The 18,172-nt window shown below is 52.1% G+C and overlaps 7 protein-coding genes across 7 annotated transcripts; 4 read left to right on the top strand and 3 right to left on the bottom strand.

The window, feature by feature from the left end:
• Positions 1–9: 9 nt before the first annotated feature.
• Positions 10–1,239, bottom strand: BDW74DRAFT_162171 (uncharacterized protein). The gene is made up of 4 exons (XM_073725901.1): positions 1,000–1,239; positions 788–933; positions 539–728; positions 10–478 (listed from the first exon to the last, which is right to left on the bottom strand). Exons 1-4 carry the CDS (start codon positions 1,175–1,177, stop codon positions 132–134), a joined length of 861 nt encoding a protein of 286 aa, XP_073579083.1. The 5' UTR covers positions 1,178–1,239; the 3' UTR covers positions 10–131.
• Positions 1,240–1,386: 147 nt separating this feature from the next.
• On the top strand, positions 1,387–4,408 carry BDW74DRAFT_188350 (tubulin gamma complex associated family protein). The gene is made up of 2 exons (XM_073731700.1): positions 1,387–1,526; positions 1,583–4,408. The coding sequence occupies exons 1-2, from the start codon at positions 1,406–1,408 to the stop codon at positions 4,315–4,317; spliced, it is 2,856 nt and encodes a 951-aa protein (XP_073579082.1). The 5' UTR covers positions 1,387–1,405; the 3' UTR covers positions 4,318–4,408.
• On the bottom strand, positions 4,405–7,569 carry niaD (nitrate reductase NiaD). The gene is made up of 6 exons (XM_073734190.1): positions 7,021–7,569; positions 6,713–6,971; positions 6,413–6,648; positions 6,143–6,366; positions 5,465–6,088; positions 4,405–5,408 (listed from the first exon to the last, which is right to left on the bottom strand). Exons 1-6 carry the CDS (start codon positions 7,383–7,385, stop codon positions 4,492–4,494), a joined length of 2,625 nt encoding a protein of 874 aa, XP_073579081.1. The 5' UTR covers positions 7,386–7,569; the 3' UTR covers positions 4,405–4,491.
• Positions 7,570–8,544: 975 nt separating this feature from the next.
• Positions 8,545–12,462, top strand: niiA (nitrite reductase niiA). Its single transcript, XM_073725900.1, has 8 exons — positions 8,545–8,742; positions 8,805–8,955; positions 9,012–9,551; positions 9,600–10,210; positions 10,268–10,470; positions 10,517–10,989; positions 11,041–11,198; positions 11,249–12,462. Exons 1-8 carry the CDS (start codon positions 8,567–8,569, stop codon positions 12,255–12,257), a joined length of 3,321 nt encoding a protein of 1,106 aa, XP_073579080.1. The 5' UTR covers positions 8,545–8,566; the 3' UTR covers positions 12,258–12,462.
• An 846-nt stretch (positions 12,463–13,308) lies between these two features.
• On the top strand, positions 13,309–15,624 carry BDW74DRAFT_96787 (MFS transporter). The gene is made up of 4 exons (XM_073734189.1): positions 13,309–13,929; positions 13,994–14,073; positions 14,122–15,215; positions 15,275–15,624. The coding sequence occupies exons 1-4, from the start codon at positions 13,762–13,764 to the stop codon at positions 15,454–15,456; spliced, it is 1,524 nt and encodes a 507-aa protein (XP_073579079.1). The 5' UTR covers positions 13,309–13,761; the 3' UTR covers positions 15,457–15,624.
• Positions 15,625–15,880: 256 nt separating this feature from the next.
• Positions 15,881–16,287, top strand: BDW74DRAFT_182894 (L-rhamnose mutarotase; the record flags this gene model as incomplete). Its single annotated transcript, XM_073730374.1, has 2 exons — positions 15,881–16,004; positions 16,067–16,287. The coding sequence occupies 2 exons, from the start codon at positions 15,881–15,883 to the stop codon at positions 16,285–16,287; spliced, it is 345 nt and encodes a 114-aa protein (XP_073579078.1).
• Positions 16,288–16,606: 319 nt separating this feature from the next.
• Positions 16,607–18,076, bottom strand: BDW74DRAFT_188346 (uncharacterized protein; the record flags this gene model as incomplete). Its single annotated transcript, XM_073731699.1, has 3 exons — positions 16,607–17,112; positions 17,158–17,218; positions 17,264–18,076. The coding sequence occupies 3 exons, from the start codon at positions 18,074–18,076 to the stop codon at positions 16,655–16,657; spliced, it is 1,332 nt and encodes a 443-aa protein (XP_073579077.1). The 3' UTR covers positions 16,607–16,654.
• Between the last annotated feature and the right edge of the window lie 96 nt (positions 18,077–18,172).

Here is an 18,172-nt window from a genome sequence, read left to right as displayed (position 1 = left end):
TGAAAACAATTCATTTAGTAGTCGTACATCGCTGGAAGTGTAACAAGCTAAGCCCACACAAACGCCCGCATTGTGGATGGTATCAGTGCATTATTCTCTGTCCGTAAGACATCTGTCGCAGGAAAAGCACCTCAATTCAAACGTCGTCGTCCTCTTCTCGAGACGCCTCCTCCTCTTCTACTCCCTCGTTTTGATTTGGTCGTCCGAGCCCGCGTGCTTCGGCCAGTCGGTGAACTGCCTGTATCTCCGTCTCCGTCGTCATCTTCGCTTTCCTCTTTTGCGTCGCTTGACTCTTCTTCGCTCTCATCGTTCTCTTCTTCGGATTCCACCTCTTCATCTTCTGTGTCGGAGCTATCCCGCCGAGATTCGACTTCCACTTGAAGACGCGAAGACCGAGTGCCCCGTCCAGCGGGACGGCCACGGCCAGGTTTTCTGCCTCTGGTGGGAATCGGTGATGAACGGGGTTCTGATTTGGCTACTGGTTAGTTTCATCAGTACCGAAGACGAAGTGCCTTAAATAATAAGGATGGGAACGAACCGTCTGTGTCTGCTACGATGCTGCCCCTCCGCGACCCGGGAGCACCACTCGGCGCGGGGGACGATGACCCTTCCATTGCCAGCCTTCGTTCGAACATCCTCTCCCCGTATTCATCCTGGGGAAGCTCGAACGGGCAGTACACCTCTTTTCCGTCGACGTCATCGGAGATATCTGTAATGAGCGAGTCTTCCTGTATTGACACACGGAGTAAGCGGGACGCATTGCGGTAGAACAGTTGCATCTACATACCCTCTCATCAAGCGCTGGTAAATTGTACAATGTCCCTAGCTTTTTCCAAATCCCCGGTATTCGCGTGTGTTCGGCGTGAGAAGGCGCATAGCCTTGGCTTTTCATGAATTCCGATATGGCGACCATCCGAAAATGCTTGTGCATGCCTGAGAAAAGGTTTCCGTAAGCGGGCGACCTCAAATAGGTAAGTCCTTAATTATAGGAGGACTCACCAACAGGCTTCCACCTGATGACTCCTTTGAGCAGCGCCGTCTCCTGCTCATCGGTCCACGGATCCGACACTAGGTCATAGCTTGGGGTGCGCTGGGTGGCGCCTTCGGCCGGGGTTATGGCGGGAGACTGCGCACTCTCCGCTTGACTATTGAGCCTAGGCTTCTTTCTCGGAGGCATTGTAGATCGATAATGGTGAATCTCCTTCGCTACGACGTAATTGACCTGATAACTGGTCAAGCGGGCGCAGATGAGAAACAGTGGGTCCACCGAGAAGCTAGTGAGTTCCTGGTTAGCTCCGCGTGACTTCGCGATCCCCACGCGTCGCCAATAATCGATAAGCAATCGGGGAGTTGCCGTTGCGACTGCGTTGATTTGTTATGCTTTGACGAGACATGGGTTGCTGCAATGGATCATGAACACTACGGCGCGGACCCGTTTTCCAGTGATGAGCTGTGGAGGTTCTCTAAGTTCACCTTGGATTCACTACAGCCGCTGGAGGCTTTACCTTGGGACGAGACGCTTCCCGGTACGTGGTAACTCTCGGGTTTTCTTTGTATCTCAACCTTCTTAACTTCTATGTAGACCTCTCGGAGGGCGTTTTCAAGAGCCCTTTCAATTTGTTTGAAAATGAAGGCTCTGAATTGCACAAGCTAGACATTTTCGGGGCCGACCTCTTTGAGCCGAGCGTGTTTGCGGAGTCAGTGACGGATACGTCAAGTGACGGTCAACATGAGCCCGGCATTGGCGCGCAAGATCTTGCCGATGAGCATGAGGATATCTGGACGCTCGAGACTCTCGACTCAGCACCCCTACACAACAACGCGCCTAGGTCGTGGGAGAAGTATCATGACCGCCACTTTAATGAACCTCCGCCGGCATATTTTAGCGAGTCTGGAGCGAAGGGGTTCGACGCTGCAATCGAGCACCGAAAAAGGCATGAAGACACAGGCAACCCTAAACGTATCGTGCGCAACGGCATCTTCTTCCACTCGCTATTTCGTCTGGGACTAGGGTGGAGCTCCGTGCTCTTTCGGTACAACGAACAACAGCAGCAATTTGAAAGAGCTGTCAAGGATATCCGCATCTCTGGCGTCAGCGCCCTTGCTCTCAATGGGCTTACGGATGAGATTTTACAGTGCGGTGATAACATGCAACGAGTCCGCGCTTTTATCAGGAGAGCACCAACTGCGACAGCAGAGCCGTCTGCGCTCTCAGCGTTTTCCACCGCCGCATCCGTGATCATATACACCTTAGAGAAGCAATTGCTTGATGGCTCCAAACATATTACCTCGGTACTCCAAATCAGAGCCATGTTTCAGCAATGTGGGGAACTGGTAGGCGCTCTAGCGAACATGATGGATGCTGTGGAGAGGGCCGGGTCAGAGGCCGGGATAATCTCCTCTGTATTCAAAATGGCAGCGCATTATTCACATATCTACGGTCAAATGGAGAGCCTCTTCCGGGAAATAGTCTTCAAGGTCGCGGGACCGTGGCTAATGTATGTGGAATCGTGGATCGGCTTTCGTCCAGAGGCACCGGCGTTTGAGGAGTTAGTGGCCAGCGGCAGAAGCTTTGTTTCCCTTGTGAAGCATGAAGCCAAGGGCAAGCTTTTGTCTCAAGAAAAGCATGACTACGTGTATCTTCCAGATCAAATGCCGTCTTTTGTTCCTCCTGACCAGGCGCAATTGATTTATGAGAGCGGACGCAGTCTTCGGCTACTCAAACGGTCCCATCCATATCACCCTCTCGCAGACGATAGAGCACATTTCGAAACTCCAAAGCTGGGCTGTGCTGGCACCTGGGCTGAGCTGGAGAGAATACAGACTAAAGCTCGAGAGTACGAAGCTAGACTTCGAGCGGAAGTCCTCAAGTACAACCGCAACGGACCGTCTGAAGACGAGACAAATAAAGAAAAGCATGACAGCGCCGATCCAGAGGGCGTTCCAGACGCTTTCGAACTGTTTGACATTGACGACCCGAGCAATATGACTGGTCTACTTGCCAGCGGGTCGTCTCTGGAGAAAGAGAAACTAGGCCAGGTACTGGTCGAGGCTGAAAGCGCCACTGGGGAACAATACGGAAGGCTTGAGACAAACTTCGCGCCTGAAGTAACGTCCTCGCTTTATCTTTCTCTCGCGCCTCTACTATCATCGCAGGCATTACTCATTGATTTCTCCTGCCTCCATCTTCTTTTCAAGGAGCACAAGCTAAGAGATCATTTGAGCTTGCAATGGCGATTCCAACTTCTTGGAGATGGGTACTTCACATCTCGTCTTTCTCAATCGCTCTTTGACCCCGAAATGGAGAGCGGCGAACGAAGAACTGGTATTGTACGAAGCGGCGTTCATACCGGTTTACGACTGGGAAGCCGAGACACCTGGCCCCCAGCAAGCTCAGAACTGCGCCTAGTCCTAATGGGTATCCTTAACGAATGTTACAGCGGCGAGTATGCAGATGGCTCTGGAAATCCCGAGTTCGAGAAGGAGAAGGAACTCCCAGGAGGACTAAGCTTCTCCATACGAGAACTATCAGAGGCAGAAATCGCCAAGTGCAAGAATCCCAACGCCATTGAAGCGCTGGACTTCCTCCGCCTCCAATACAAACCATCCAGCGTCCTAGAAGCCATCATCACCCCCCGCTCTCTCCGTAAATACGATCAACTCTTCAAACAGCTCCTGCGACTCCTCCGGATGGTCTCAGTGGTCAAGGGTCTCATCCGTGACTCAACAGCCAGAAACTCCCTGTCCGGAGACACTCGAAACTTGCTGCAAAGATTCCGCGTCGACTGCCAGCACTTCATCCTCGCCCTGAGCGACTACTCCTTCCAGCTGGGCATTGGCTCCACCTGGCAGCGCTTTCATGGTACCCTCTCCCAGATCGAAACCTGCCTAGACCGCGGCGATATAGACGGCACCATCGAAGCAGGCCACTCCATCCCCAGGCTGCGTACTTACCACGAGGATACGTTAGACCAGATGCTTTTCGCGCTCTTCCTCAGCAAACGGCATGTCGAAGTCGCAAAATTATTAGACGGCATATTCGACACGATACTGAGATTTGCGCCCTTATCGCGGATGGATGGGATGCATGGCGTACGGCACGAAAGTGAGGCAATGCTCAAGCGATTGTATGCTGTCTTTAGGAAGCAAACTGCCGCATTTGTTGGGTATTTGCGTGGTCTTGGTGGTGCGAGAGGGGCGGCGGCGCAGTCGAAGGCAATGGAAAGAGGGAGATCTGGGATGGCTTCTGCGAGAGAAGGCTCCTCAAATGTGTTTGATCATCTACTGGTGAGATTGGATATGAGGAGGTATTATTAGTCGGCAGCGCCACGTCTTTTCGGAAGTTGGCAGCTTGATGAAGCATGGACTGCACTCTAATGTAATCTATCTTTATGGCCGTATTTATCATAATCATATATCCAAGACAAACACCATATACATAACCAAGCCGTATTGACGCCCGAAATCTAAAACCCAATTCCACATCCAAGTCTAGAAGTAATGAAGACTCTCCTCCTTCCATCCCAACGACAGCAAAATCGTCTTGGAAGCCTTCTCCATAGGCCCAGGCCCGCAAACCAAAACCATCGTCTCATCGTCCGGAGACCCAGCATACTGCCTGATCAGCTCTTCATCAATGCGCCCCCTTCGTCCGCTCCACTTCTCATCACCCTTTGTCAACGTATGCACAATCGTACACCTTTCCTTCTTGGCCTCCAAAGCCTCAAACCCATCCAGTTCCCCGCGCATCAAAATATCCTCCTCCAACCGGTTCCCATCGAGCAGGACACACCTCGTCTCATCACGTTCATCCTGCATCACAGCCCTAAGAACCTGGAAAACAGGCGTGATGCCTGTCCCACCACAGATCATAACGAACGACTTGACGAGTCTCTCGGTTTTGCCGCCGATGAGGACCTTTCCGCGTCCAAGATACTCAAAGCGTCCCGTCGGACCCTTACACTCGATAACCGAGTCGAGCGGGAGCGCTTCGAGTGCCGTCGTCATTTTCCCGCCGGGCGTATTGGGTGTTTCGGCGTAGATCTTGATTAGGATGTCAACGGTGCCGAGTTGGTCCGTTGGTGAGATCGGGGTATATGAGCGGATTATGCTGGCGCCGGGCGTTTTGGGGTCGGGCGTTTTGAGCATCAGGTGTTGGCCTGTAGGGAGGCCTAGCTTTTGGGTGTCATGCTCGAGGGAGAGCGTGAAAATGTGCGTGTCCCAGGACACGGAGGTCTTTTTGGTCAGGGTTGCTTTTGTCCAGGATTTGGGCGTTAGAAAGGTTGGCCGGATTGTGTCGGAGTCTGTCGTGCTTGAGTTGGCGGTGCCCTTGCGCAAGGCTTCGAGGGAGGCCTTGTCAAGCGTGCCAATGTGGTATTCCGGCATCATCTTTTTGGCGGTTTCGCTGTCTGCTTGGATGTTAGTTACCGCGGCTAATCAGTCAGGAGTAGGAAGGGTGACTTACGGATCTCGAGGAACTCTTCTGAGGCATCGGTGCCAGCAACCGATATGATACTCTGCGCTCCACCGGGGTGACCTTCAAGGAATGCCGTGCCATCGTATACCTCTCCGTTGACAACGAACCAGGGCTGCTCGTCCGTCGAGTTCTCCTTGAATTCCTCAAGATCAATCATCCGCGTCACGCCCTCCTTCTTCATGTTGACCTCCACGACGGGCTCCTGTCCAACAGGCTCCTCGCCCTTCTGCCTCTCACCCCAGTTCCCATTCGTCAAGTCACCTCCATCCTTCTTGATCTTCTCCATCCACCCGCTTGACCCTGTAATATCAGTCGGATGCTCGAAGAACAACCGTCCGTTCTCATTTGTGATCTTTACCCGGAACCAAGGGTTGTTCATCATACCGAGGACCGACCAGTACATGTCTTTTGGCTGGAGACTGAGAGCTTCGTCCATGGCGCGGATGAGGAGAGCGTCGCTGCTTGCGAGTTCAGGGACGGGTATGTCGAGGGACCAGAAGGACCAACAGAAGCAGGTCTCTCGCCAGGCCATGTCGACGCGGCCGCCGAAGAGGTTTCCTTCAAAGTCGCGGTATTTGTCTTCAGCGTACTCGATGTTGGCGAGGCGCCATGCTGAGAGGAGTTAGTGGGAGGCCAGGGATAGTAGGGTGATGAATGGTAACATACATTTGCCCTTGTCCAGTGAAATCTCAACGCGAGTGATCCGGCGACCACCGCCAGCGTAAGCGTATCCTTTCGCTGTGTAGATTGGTCTTGCAGTGGCGAGGTCGAGGGTCTCCTTGTGTTGCGGGTATGCGGCGGCTGAGTTGACGTTGAGATCGTAGATGGCGTATCGTTCATCGCGCCACCATGAGGGGTCCTGGGAGGACATGTCTGGTGTAACCATGGTACTATCGGATGTTAGCGAGGAATAGCAGTCGCAATTATGGGACGTACGGTAGCACCCTGTTGTCATAGATATGGTACCAGTTGTCACTGGGAGCATCGGTGATAATAAGCTTCTTCAACCACTTGACACTGCGGCCTCCAATCTGGCCTGGTACGACGGCTCTCAGCGGACGACCGTGGTCGGGTCTCAAGTCTTCACCGTTCATCTTGTGTGCGAGCATGATACCTTTGTTAGGATCCATGACCCAGTTCAACTTGATTGATGTTCCGTAGTGCCCGTTTGGCTGTGAAAGTTAGCAGTCTGATACTTCCGGCGTCTTGCTTTAGGGTTAGCTTGATCAGACATACCAACTTATCAGCACCCTCCATACAGACATACTTTGCCTTGCGCAGAGGCTTAGCACTCTTGATGACATCGGCCATCATAGGCCCTGTGAAGAGGGCAGTGGACAGACCAGCCGAGCCCCATGAGAAACCTTTTGATTTGCGGACGGTGTTTTGCTCCTTGCGCCTGTTACCGGCACATACTAGAGTAATTGGTGCTGTGATCTGGTCGTAATTCTGCAAGATTTGCTTGAAGCTGAGGGTGATGGGGTTCTCGACGAGTCTAGAGTTTGTTAGGGTTGAACCACCAAGTGAAAGAGGGAAGGACGAACCCCTCGATACTGATTTCCCAATTAGGGATGTCTTCATCTCGAACTTGTGGTACCGGACCATGGTTTCGAACGTAGAATAGTTCAGGAGATGTCAAGAAGCCTTCTTTGAATAGCGGCGTCAATGGGGGCTCGACATTGAATGGATGAACGCCGGTTAATCGGATCAGTCGTGGATCTCGTCGGACATGGCTGTCTGGTGTAGCTTGATCTAGACTCAGGACCTCGGAGGGCTCTTTGGATGGCGGGGGCAAGGGAATGTCTGCAGTAGCGGGCGTTGGAATTTCCTGCTCTTCAATTTTGATCTGGGCGGTTTTGAGGGTCTTGGGTATTGAGTCCGTCAGGACTTGGGTGATAGTGGTGGACATTATGTGAGAGTATGAGTACAGTATAGATACTCCGGAGTATGTAAGTATAGAGTGGGGAGGTCCCTAAAGGTTCGAGGAGGAACTGGTAGATATGATAGATTTAAGACCAGGCTAGATCAGCATTATGTGCACGGGTAGACAGCAGGCGGGCGTGCGAGGTATGTAGTCATCAAATACAGGGGTCTGCGGGATTTGACGGCCTTCAAGAATGCATTTTGCAGCCTCGGAGAAAGATGTTATTTCGTTTTCTAATTTTCAGGACAGCAGGCAAAGGCTGGAATTTCGCGGTCCACCTTCATCTCCGCGGGCCGGCACGGATGCAAGCCCTTACCAAGTTACCACAAGGCTTGACAACAACAGCATTGACGACTCAAAGGATTTGGCCACTGGCATTTCCTCCATTCTTACTCGTGCAGAAGGACGATCCGGTGGCAATTGCTTCTTCTATGGCGTGGGCATGAACGGATGACATGAGCTCGACGACTGTCTGCTGCCACCAACAAAGTCACTTTGAGAACTGAGTGTCCAGATCATGAGCAATGGGTATTACTCAGAGTCGATCTGATCTTAGGATGATCTCATCGGTGGTTTATTACTTGGATCGATGACTTTTGGAGCGTGTCCCATTTGATCGAGGGCAGAGATAGGGCTCGATTGTCGTTGACAGACACACAAATCAGATCCTCGGAATCTCTTATCTCTGAGCCGGTGGAGATAAGCGGATAAGCGGGAGATCATGGCCCTGACCCAGCCAATCAGACAGCGGGGCCTGGCTGCAGTCAACATCTCCAGCACAACTCCGCGGAGACTCAAGCCAGCATGGAAGCATGGCATCCACAACATCCACAGCGCCAGAGTCAGAGCTATTCTTATCGCCGGATCATTATCGTCCATGCCCTTAGCCATACTTCCTGTCCACTCCAGTCTCAAGACCCTCGTGGCGTTCAATGAGGATGACTGTTGTCTATTGCGAGATCGCTGATTCGCGTGGCATTACCTAGCCATTGGCCCATTCGATTATCTCATGTTCCCAATGCCACGGAGATACAGGTACCAAGTCGTTGGTCACTCGTCGTGCCACTCAATGGATCTGCGATATATGAAGCTGGGCATGTCGCCCGCGGCCGTTTCTAGGAGTTTCTTTTCTCAGATTCCCCAGCTTTTCCCCCGCCCCCGACATCATGCCCTTAATAGACGGTCCCCGGAACGGCGAGACCGTTGCTACCAGTGCTCAGAATGGCATCACTGTCATCGATGGGGTTGACCCCACTACACATCAAGGGACCTTCGAGCGGGATCCCAACCGGCGCCAGAAGATCGTAGTTGTGGGATTGGGCATGGTTGCGGTTGCGTTCATGTATGTAACTCAACGTCACGAGCTCACGATGCTCGGACCATACTGACTATCTCGCTCTGCAGTGAGAAACTTGTCAAGCTAGATTCAGAAAGACGCAAATACGACATTGTCGTTATTGGAGAAGAGCCGCATATTGCCTACAACCGCGTGGGCTTATCATCATACTTCGAGCACCGCAAGATCGAAGATCTATATCTGAACCCAAAAGAATGGGTATGGAATTCAAAGTCTGGATTTTGGTTGAAGCTAACTTACTTCCCTTCTCGCAGTACGGCTCATTCAAAGACCGATCGTTCGACTACTATCTCAACACCCGAGTAACCGATGTCGCCCCCCAACATAAGACCGTCAAGACCTCGAATGGTGATATTGTTTCATATGATACCCTCATTCTCGCCACTGGCTCAGATGCCGTCCTTCCTACCCACACACCCGGCCACGATGCCAAGGGTATTTTCGTTTACCGTACCATTTCCGACTTGGAACGCCTCATGGAGTTTGCTGCTAAACATAAGGGATCGACCGGTGTCACGGTTGGAGGTGGTTTGCTTGGTCTGGAAGCCGCTAAAGCCATGACAGATCTCGAAGACTTTGGTAGTGTCAAGTTAATAGACCGCAACAAATGGGTGCTCGCCAGACAGCTCGATGGGGATGCCGGTTCTCTGGTGACCAAGAAAATCAGAGACCTTGGCCTGGAAGTGCTTCACGAGAAGCGAGTTGCCAAGATTCACACTGACGATGACAACAATGTGACGGGTATACTCTTCGAGGACGGCCAGGAGATTGACTGTTCTTGCATCTGCTTTGCCGTATGTTCCCATGACTTAGTTTCTTAAAGGTGCTGACTTTGATTGCAGATCGGCATTCGGCCGCGAGATGAACTGGGGGCAAACGCCGGGATCCAATGCGCCAAGCGTGGTGGCTTCGTTATCGACGAGAGCTTGCGGACATCGGTTGACGACATCTACGCCATTGGCGAGTGTGCCAGCTGGGAGAACCAGACATTCGGTATCATTGCGCCCGGAATCGAGATGGCCGATGTACTCTCATTCAACTTGACGAACCCCGACAAAGAGCCTAAGAAATTCAACAGACCGGACCTCAGCACGAAACTCAAGCTGTTGGGAGTTGATGTTGCCAGCTTTGGCGACTTCTTCGCCGATAGAGATGGACCCAAGTTCCTTCCTGGCCAGCGGCCATCTGCGGATGATATTGGCGCTGCAGACCTGGCGGCTGAGGAAGAGCCTCATGTCAAAGCTTTAACGTATAGAGATCCTTTTGGTGGAGTCTATAAGAAGTACTTATTCACTATGGATGGAAAATACCTTCTGGGCGGCATGATGATTGGCGACACCAAGGACTATGTCAAGTTGAACCAGATGGTCAAGTCTCAAAAGCCTTTGGAGGTACCACCCAGCGAATTTATCCTCGGCGCTCAAAGTGGCGGAGAGGAAAATGCGGACGATCTGTAAGTCGTTCTCCTTTCTTACTTGGACTTGACCATTGTTTATTAACCCATAAACAGTGACGACAGTACCCAAATCTGCTCGTGTCACAATGTGACCAAGGGTGACGTTGTCGAGAGCGTCAAGGCCGGTACCTGCAAGACGATAGCAGATGTCAAGTCGTGCACCAAAGCGGGAACTGGCTGTGGCGGTTGCATGCCTCTGGTGCAGTCAATCTTCAACAAGACCATGCTGGACATGGGTCAAGAAGTCTCAAACAACTGTATGCTCTTCGCACTAAATTCGATGCTCTCGCTAATAATGTGCAGTGTGTGTTCACATTCCATACTCCCGAGCGGACCTCTACAATGTCATCGCAATCCAACAGCTGAAAACTTTTGTCGACGTGATGAGGTCGGTTGGAAAGTGCGCCGACTCTCTTGGATGTGAGATCTGCAAGCCCGCGATCGGTTCTATCCTCTCGAGTCTCTTCAACCCCCATCTTATGGACATGGAATACCACGAGCTTCAAGAAACCAACGACAGATTCCTCGCCAACATTCAGAGAAACGGAACATTCTCCGTTGTCCCTCGAGTTCCTGGTGGTGAAATCACGGCCGACAAATTGATTGCGATTGGACAGGTGGCTAAAAAATACGACTTATACTGCAAGATCACTGGTGGTCAGCGTATTGATATGTTCGGTGCTAAGAAGCAGGATCTACTGGGCATCTGGACTGAGCTCGTCGATGCTGGTCTTGAGAGTGGTCACGCTTATGCAAAGTCACTGCGAACCATCAAGGTGAGACACGATTTACACTTTGTATACTGCGGCTTCGCTAACTTTACTCAGAGCTGTGTCGGAACTACCTGGTGCCGATTCGGTGTAGGAGACAGTGTTGGTATGGCCATCCGACTGGAGCAACGATACAAGAGTATCCGAGCTCCTCACAAGTTCAAGGGTGCCGTCTCTGGCTGTGTTCGAGAGTGTGCCGAAGCGCAAAACAAGGAGTGAGTACCACGCCATTTTCTTTGTATTCAACCTGCTAACATGAAAAAAGCTTCGGTCTTATTGCTACTGAGAAGGGGTTCAACATCTTTGTTGGTGGAAACGGAGGTGCCAAACCTCGACACTCGGAGCTGCTCGCCAAGGACGTGCCACCTGAGGATGTTATTCCTATCCTGGACCGCTACGTTATTTTCTACATTCGTACCGCAGACAAGCTCCAGCGGACTGCGCGATGGCTTGAAAGCCTTCCCGGCGGAATCGAATACCTCAAGGATGTTGTCCTCAATGATAAACTCGGCATAGCAGCGGAAATGGAGCGCCAGATGCAGGAACTTGTTGACAGCTACTTTTGCGAATGGACCGAGACGGTCAACAATCCCAAGCGGCGCAAGTACTTCCAGCAGTTTGCCAACACCGATGAGACAGTTGACACAGTGGAGATTGTCAAAGAGCGCGAGCAAGTGCGCCCGACTTATTGGCCGCAGAATGGTGCGAATGAGGACTTCAAGGGTCACCAGTGGTCTAGTCTCTCATGGCAGCCCGTTCTCAAGGCCGACTACTTCTCTGACGGCCCACCTGCAATCTCGTCTGCCAATATCAAGCGCGGTGATACCCAATTAGCCATTTTCAAGGTCAAGGGCAAATACTACGCTACGCAGCAGATGTGCCCCCACAAACGGACCTTTGTCTTGTCCGATGGTCTGATCGGAGACGACGACAATGGCAATTACTGGGTCTCCTGCCCGTACCACAAGCGGAACTACGAACTCAACGGCGAACAGGCGGGCCGTTGCCAGAACGATGAAGAAATGAACATTGCCACGTTCCCGGTCGAGGAACGGGACGATGGCTGGATCTACATGAAGCTTCCGCCAGTGGAAGAGCTCGATGCCCTTCTTGGAACGGAGAGGTGGAAGGTGAAGAAGGGTGAAGCTACGGACCCATTCGAGGCGTATGACAAGAAGTATAGCAATGCTGGGATGAAGGGGAAGAGGGCTGGCGCCAACGGGATTGAAGGCAAAAAGTCAGCCGCGTCTACTAGAAACAATATAGATTGGTGAGCTGACGATGTGGATACGTATGTTATGATGTGATACTATGGCGGGCATGTTCATTGGGTTCACGGCGTTGTGAGAGGGGCGGTTCTATGCATTATACCTAGTGTTGAATACAATTTTTTGACTATATCATGACCTCGATGAATCTCGTCAATGACTTTCAGGGCTTATGGAGACATCAATTAAACTGTATGCCTTAAACGTATGATTTCTGATATTGACTCTATGCAACCTTCGTATCTATGGCCAAATGGATGATGCTGAGGCTAAGGCAACTGCTCACGTTACCTTTGACGTGATTGGCTGGCGATACTGTTATCTTTTCGACTCAGTCAGACCCATTTTTCCTTCCGTAGTCCTCCTGCCCCGATAACACCCCTACAAAAGGGCCCATTTGCCCCTCGAGATCTCCGCGGAGCAATTCAACACGGGTCCCTGGTTCTTGTCCGACTTCCAAATGCACCCTCGTCATCATGGTGGCATACGAAACAGGGACAAGGGACCTTCCCCGTGGAGCTGTCAGACCGTCCAACTCGCACTGCATGGGCAATTGAAAGCTTGGGTTTGATCTCCGAGGAGATGATGGACGGTCATGGTCTGTTCCATGCACACACACCAAGCGACTCGCTCAAACGGCTGCAGAATTGCTTTTTACGCCGCTCGCCAAACGGCCACATGGACGGGTCTCGACTCAGACAAAACCGCTGCGTTCGGTTCCAGCTGCCTACCCGCCGCGGAGTCTGTGCTGCCACTCCGCCGGCAGGCTGAACGGCCTTATCGGAAGACCCAAACTTTGTTCGAGATGAGGATCCGGCCTGTGGGTCGTATACTTCCTTTCCTTATCTCGATGTCCTGATAGCGCTCTTCAGTCACACACCACTTTCACGTTCACGGCCTGGTCTCCTCCGCCGCCTGCCAGCCTGGCGCCTGCTCGTCTGAATATGGGGCATGGCTTGAATATCCCACGGGGCACCGTTGCTTTGGAGCTCGCTGAGTGGATGCGGATCGACGCTGGCTGAGGGAAACCTTGCCCTATTCGGTTTCGATTAATGTCGATTTTGCGCCTTTCGCGTTACGAATATCGAGGATACATCTATCGGGCTGCCATTTCTAATCGTCTATCGGGTTCAGGGGCGTTCGATAATGGCATTCTCGTGCTGACTCCCGAGCGTCCCTAGCCCTGACGACACTCTGATATCCCGGGGAGATACATGACAATCTATTTTCAGTCAGACGTGATTCGTTTCCGAGTCATGGTTGTGTCTGTCGTTTATATAGCAGGTCGTCTTTCGTTGTTCTGACCGTGATGCAGGATAAGAATCAAGCGAATTGTCTAGCCTGTTTGATACCCTTTTATGAACTGCAGTGCCCTTTCTTCCAATAACATCTGTCCTATTTGCTCTTGATATACCCTGGAGGTATTGCCGGCACGATCCATTTCTCGACAGGTCGAGCTAGCTCTAGTGCCGTTATCTTTTGACCAGATCGGACGAAACTATCCAGAGACATGGAGTTCGTCAAGCTCATGGTAGCCTCGCCTGAGGTCAACCCTAACAACCGCAAAGCCCTCTCCATCCCAGTTCTAAACCCATTCGACACATATGGCCGAGTCTTCTTCTTCTCATGGTTCGGTTTCATGCTTGCATTCCTCTCATGGTATGCCTTTCCTCCTTTGGTAAGTCTCCTCCCATTTCACCCATTAGCTGGGACGGAGGCATTCTAACGCCGATGCCTTCTAGTTGACCGTCACCATCCGCGATGACCTGAACATGTCCCAAACACAAATTGCAAACTCAAACATTATTGCTCTACTGGCTACGTAGGTTTCCTTTACAACCATTGACAGAGGCACTCTAACATCCACCAGGTTGCTGGTACGCCTTGTTTGCGGACCACTATGTGATCGCTTTGGCCCTCGTCTAGTCTTTATCGGCCTATTGCTCGTGGGCTCTATCCCCACCGCGATGGCCGGTCTCGTCACAACACCGCAAGGACTAATTGCCCTTCGCTTCTTCATCGGCATCCTTGGCGGCACATTCGTCCCCTGCCAAGTCTGGTGCACCGGCTTCTTTGACAAGAAGATCGTTGGAACCGCCAACTCCCTAGCTGCCGGTCTAGGTAATGCCGGCGGAGGTATCACCTACTTCGTCATGCCAGCCATCTTCGACTCTCTCGTCCACGACCAAGGCCTCCCCGCACACAAGGCCTGGCGCGTGGCCTACGTAATGCCCTTCATCCTCATCGTCACTGCAGCCCTGGGCATGCTCTTCACCTGCGACGACACACCCACAGGAAAGTGGTCCGAGCGACACATCTGGATGAAAGAGGAGACCGCCAACACATCAAAAGGCAACATCATCGACCTGAGCTCCAGTACCTCCGGCGCCCAGTCCAGCCGCCCCTCAATCACGAACATCATGACCGACATCGAAAAGAAAGGCGCCCAAACCCCTAACCCCATGGAATCCCAGTCACAAGCCCTAGGCCAACTCGACGCCCTCCGCACCGACGCAGTCGCCTCCCCCTCTCTCAAGGAAGCCCTCAACGTCGTCTTCAGCCTCGCAACAATGGCCGTCGCAATCCCTTACGCCTGCTCCTTCGGCTCAGAACTCGCAATCAACTCCATACTGGGCGACTACTACGACAAGAACTTCCCGTACATGGGACAAACAAAGACAGGCGAGTGGGCGGCTATGTTCGGGTTTCTGAACATCATCTGCCGCCCTGCAGGCGGGTTTCTGGCCGATTTCCTGTACCGCAAGACGGACACGCCCTGGGCGAAGAAGCTCCTTCTTTCGTTCCTGGGCGTTGTCATGGGCGCGTTCATGATTGCCATGGGTCTTTCGGATCCGAAGTCCGAGGCGACCATGTTCGGCCTTACGGCTGGGTTGGCGTTCTTCTTGGAGAGCTGCAACGGCGCGATCTTTGCGCTTGTGCCACATGTTCACCCTTATGCTAATGGTATGCGCTTATCCTTCCATTAATTGAGAAAAAGGTCAAGAAACTAACAATACATCCAGGAATCGTATCCGGCATGGTCGGCGGCTTCGGTAACCTAGGCGGCATCATCTTCGCCGTCATCTTCCGCTACAGCCACCACGACTACGCGCGCGGCATCTGGATCCTAGGCGTGATATCCATCGCCGTACACCTCTCAGTTTCCTGGGTCAGACCTGTGCCGAAGAGCCAGATGAGGGAATAATCACTCCCTTCTTGATATTTCACGAGCGTTTTTTGTTGGAGTTCTGTTCTGTACTGTTGGTCCGGGTTTTGGGCTTAGCGTTATTATATGATACCATGGCATATGCACTGCACTAGATTGAGCGTGATGATTCACTCGAAATACATACACCTTGAATTCAAGTATCTCAATAGTCTAGATCCACATCTTCTATACTTCATTGCTCATAGTAGAGATCCATAGCCCCACACTAGACCCTAGACCTACCTACTCCGTACTACATCCAGACCATGCCCCATACCTCGGGCTAATACCCCCCGAACTGAGGGGCACAGCAACGCCAGGTATAGGAACCCCTCACATCCCCTCTTCAGCTGCATCAAGCAACATATTTGCTGAATCAAACCCCAACATCTACCCCGGCACAGAAAGAAAGAAGAGCAAAATGCCCCGCCGCATCGCCCAGATCGTGCATCTCAAGCCCTCGGCCGTGGCCGCCTACAGAGAATGCCACGCGAACGTCTGGCCCGAGGTCCTACAGCAGATCAAGGAGTGTAATATCCGTGATTGTGCGTTTATCTCTCCTCCTCCTTAGAGAGTTTGCGGAGAGCGCTAACCATAGCGCGTGCAGACTCCATATTCTTTGACAACGAGCGCACGCTGTTTGCGACGTTCAAGTACGTGGGAGAGGACTACGAGGGTGATATGCAGAAGATGGCGGCGAACCCCAAGGTGCGGGAGTGGTGGGCGATGACGGATGGGATGCAGGAGAGTCCGGTTGAAGGGGCTGTTGGTAGTGCGGAGGGGCCCGGGTGGTGGAAAGTTCTTGAGGAGGTGTTTTATACGGATTGAGCGAGTGCAAAAAGAAGATTGCGTTCAACGTTGTATTGTACATAGTGGTGTTGGCATTCCCTCAATTGAGAAATCCTTGATTAGGGTCAAGGTATCTGACAGTTTATTTAGCAAGGCGTTCTGTCTCGCAACGTACTGGTCTCCGGAGCGACCGGCACCACCGAATAATGCAGCAGTCGCGAAGATTGAAAGCCCTAGCAGCCGTGTCAAGATTAGAAAGAGTACACGCAAGTCATGCAAAGATGGGTATCCTTCACGAGCGAACTGCTAAACCGAGTAAAGAGTACCCAAAACGCCAATCCCGAATGAAAACGAAATGTGTCGAAAATGATCATAACTCATGTAACGTCCGCAAAATCACGATGCCTCAATCGGAGCCTCCGGGTACGTCCTTTAGGATCTCCCAGCCGTATTCTTCCTCTGGCTTCTCAGGCTCCATGCCTAGAGCATTACGGTAGGCACGGACCTCGTTCTGAAGGCCGGCAACGATACGGATAGGCATTTCTTCCTCTTCGCAACGAAGACGATAAGCAGTGCGGATCATCTCGGCGCACTTCAGCGTCTGCGCATGCCAATGGTCACGGTCCAACCGGCTTTCCAGGTGGGCATCGCGCTCCGCCTGGAGGAGATTGTTGTAATGGCGTTTCTGAGACAAGTAGTGCATGTTATTGTTGTGGCAGTAATTGCGAATCTGCTCAACCATCGTGCCAACAGCCGCCTCGTATTCTCCGATCAGCTTGGTGTTTTCTATCTGCTCGGTTTTTAAAATCTCCACGGTACGCTTCTCCTTGGCGAGCGCACGCTCAAGCTCGGCAATACGAGTACCTAACTCATTAATGCCAGCACTTTCCCGTATACGATCAGACTTACCAGATATTTCCCCGTTAACCTGCTGGATGCTTGGACTGGTTCCTTCTGAAGCAGAACGTTTCTGACATTGTCAGCGCACATCATCATGCAAGAGCAGGTAACACACCATAATCTCCTCTGCGCTGGAGACGATACTTTTGGTCATATCGCGATTGTTCTTCAGCACGTCGCTAAGCTCCAGTACCATATCAAACAGATGACGCAAATCCATCTGGTGTCCGGCATTCATCGGTACTCCGCCATTCATCCCAGCTATTCCGCCGCCGTTCACTTGAGGAGGTGGGGTAGCCATTGGTGAGGGGATGGGCTGGCGGGGAACTCCGGACATGTTCGAGGGTCCCGCAGCAGAGTTATCGTAGTTGGAATAGATTCCCGAGCTAGAGTTGCTGCTACCACTGTTCATAGACATTGTCGCGGCGTCGAAAGCCTGATTCAATTCTGCTAATTGGGACTCGAATTCCTTGCTGTTCGGATTGAGCGCGCCTTCGTCGTCGGATTCGAACCCGGTCGATTCCACGCCCAAGACCTCCTTTCTGAATTTCTCAAGGTCTCGACGACTAACGTGAGTGGATCGACGACGATGCCCACGCACAAACGGTGCCTTCGAAGCACTAGAGGGCGTAGACTCAGCGATGGTGTCGGGTGGAAGGGCGTTTTCGTTGCTCTGGAAGGTGGATAGGCGAGGGATAGACCTCGATACGGGAAATGGGGCTCGATTAGATGTTGTTACCGGCCTTGCTTTCGCGTTGTGTTGCTGAGCTGGGCGCTGGAGATAAAATAGTAGAGAAGCACTGTCTGGAACTGGAGCTGGGGGGACACCTTCACCAAAACAGTCAAGCGTCGGAGTTTCGGATGATAAATCCCGAGCCCCAGTCTCAAGGGAGCCACTGAATGGGGCGTCCTCACATAGACCTTCCATCACAAAGACAGACCGTGGTCAGAATAATAGGGAGATATCGCTGTAAGGATAATGGAAACTACCCTATGTGGGCTGTGAGAAGTAAGGTCTGTGGCA

This window comes from Aspergillus multicolor (genome assembly GCF_047715735.1).
Source record: "Aspergillus multicolor strain CBS 133.54 unplaced genomic scaffold BDW74scaffold_39, whole genome shotgun sequence".
Classification (NCBI taxonomy): domain Eukaryota; kingdom Fungi; phylum Ascomycota; class Eurotiomycetes; order Eurotiales; family Aspergillaceae; genus Aspergillus; species Aspergillus multicolor.
The sequence above is the reverse complement of the archived record's forward strand: the minus strand, read 5'-3'. Positions and strand labels throughout refer to the sequence as shown.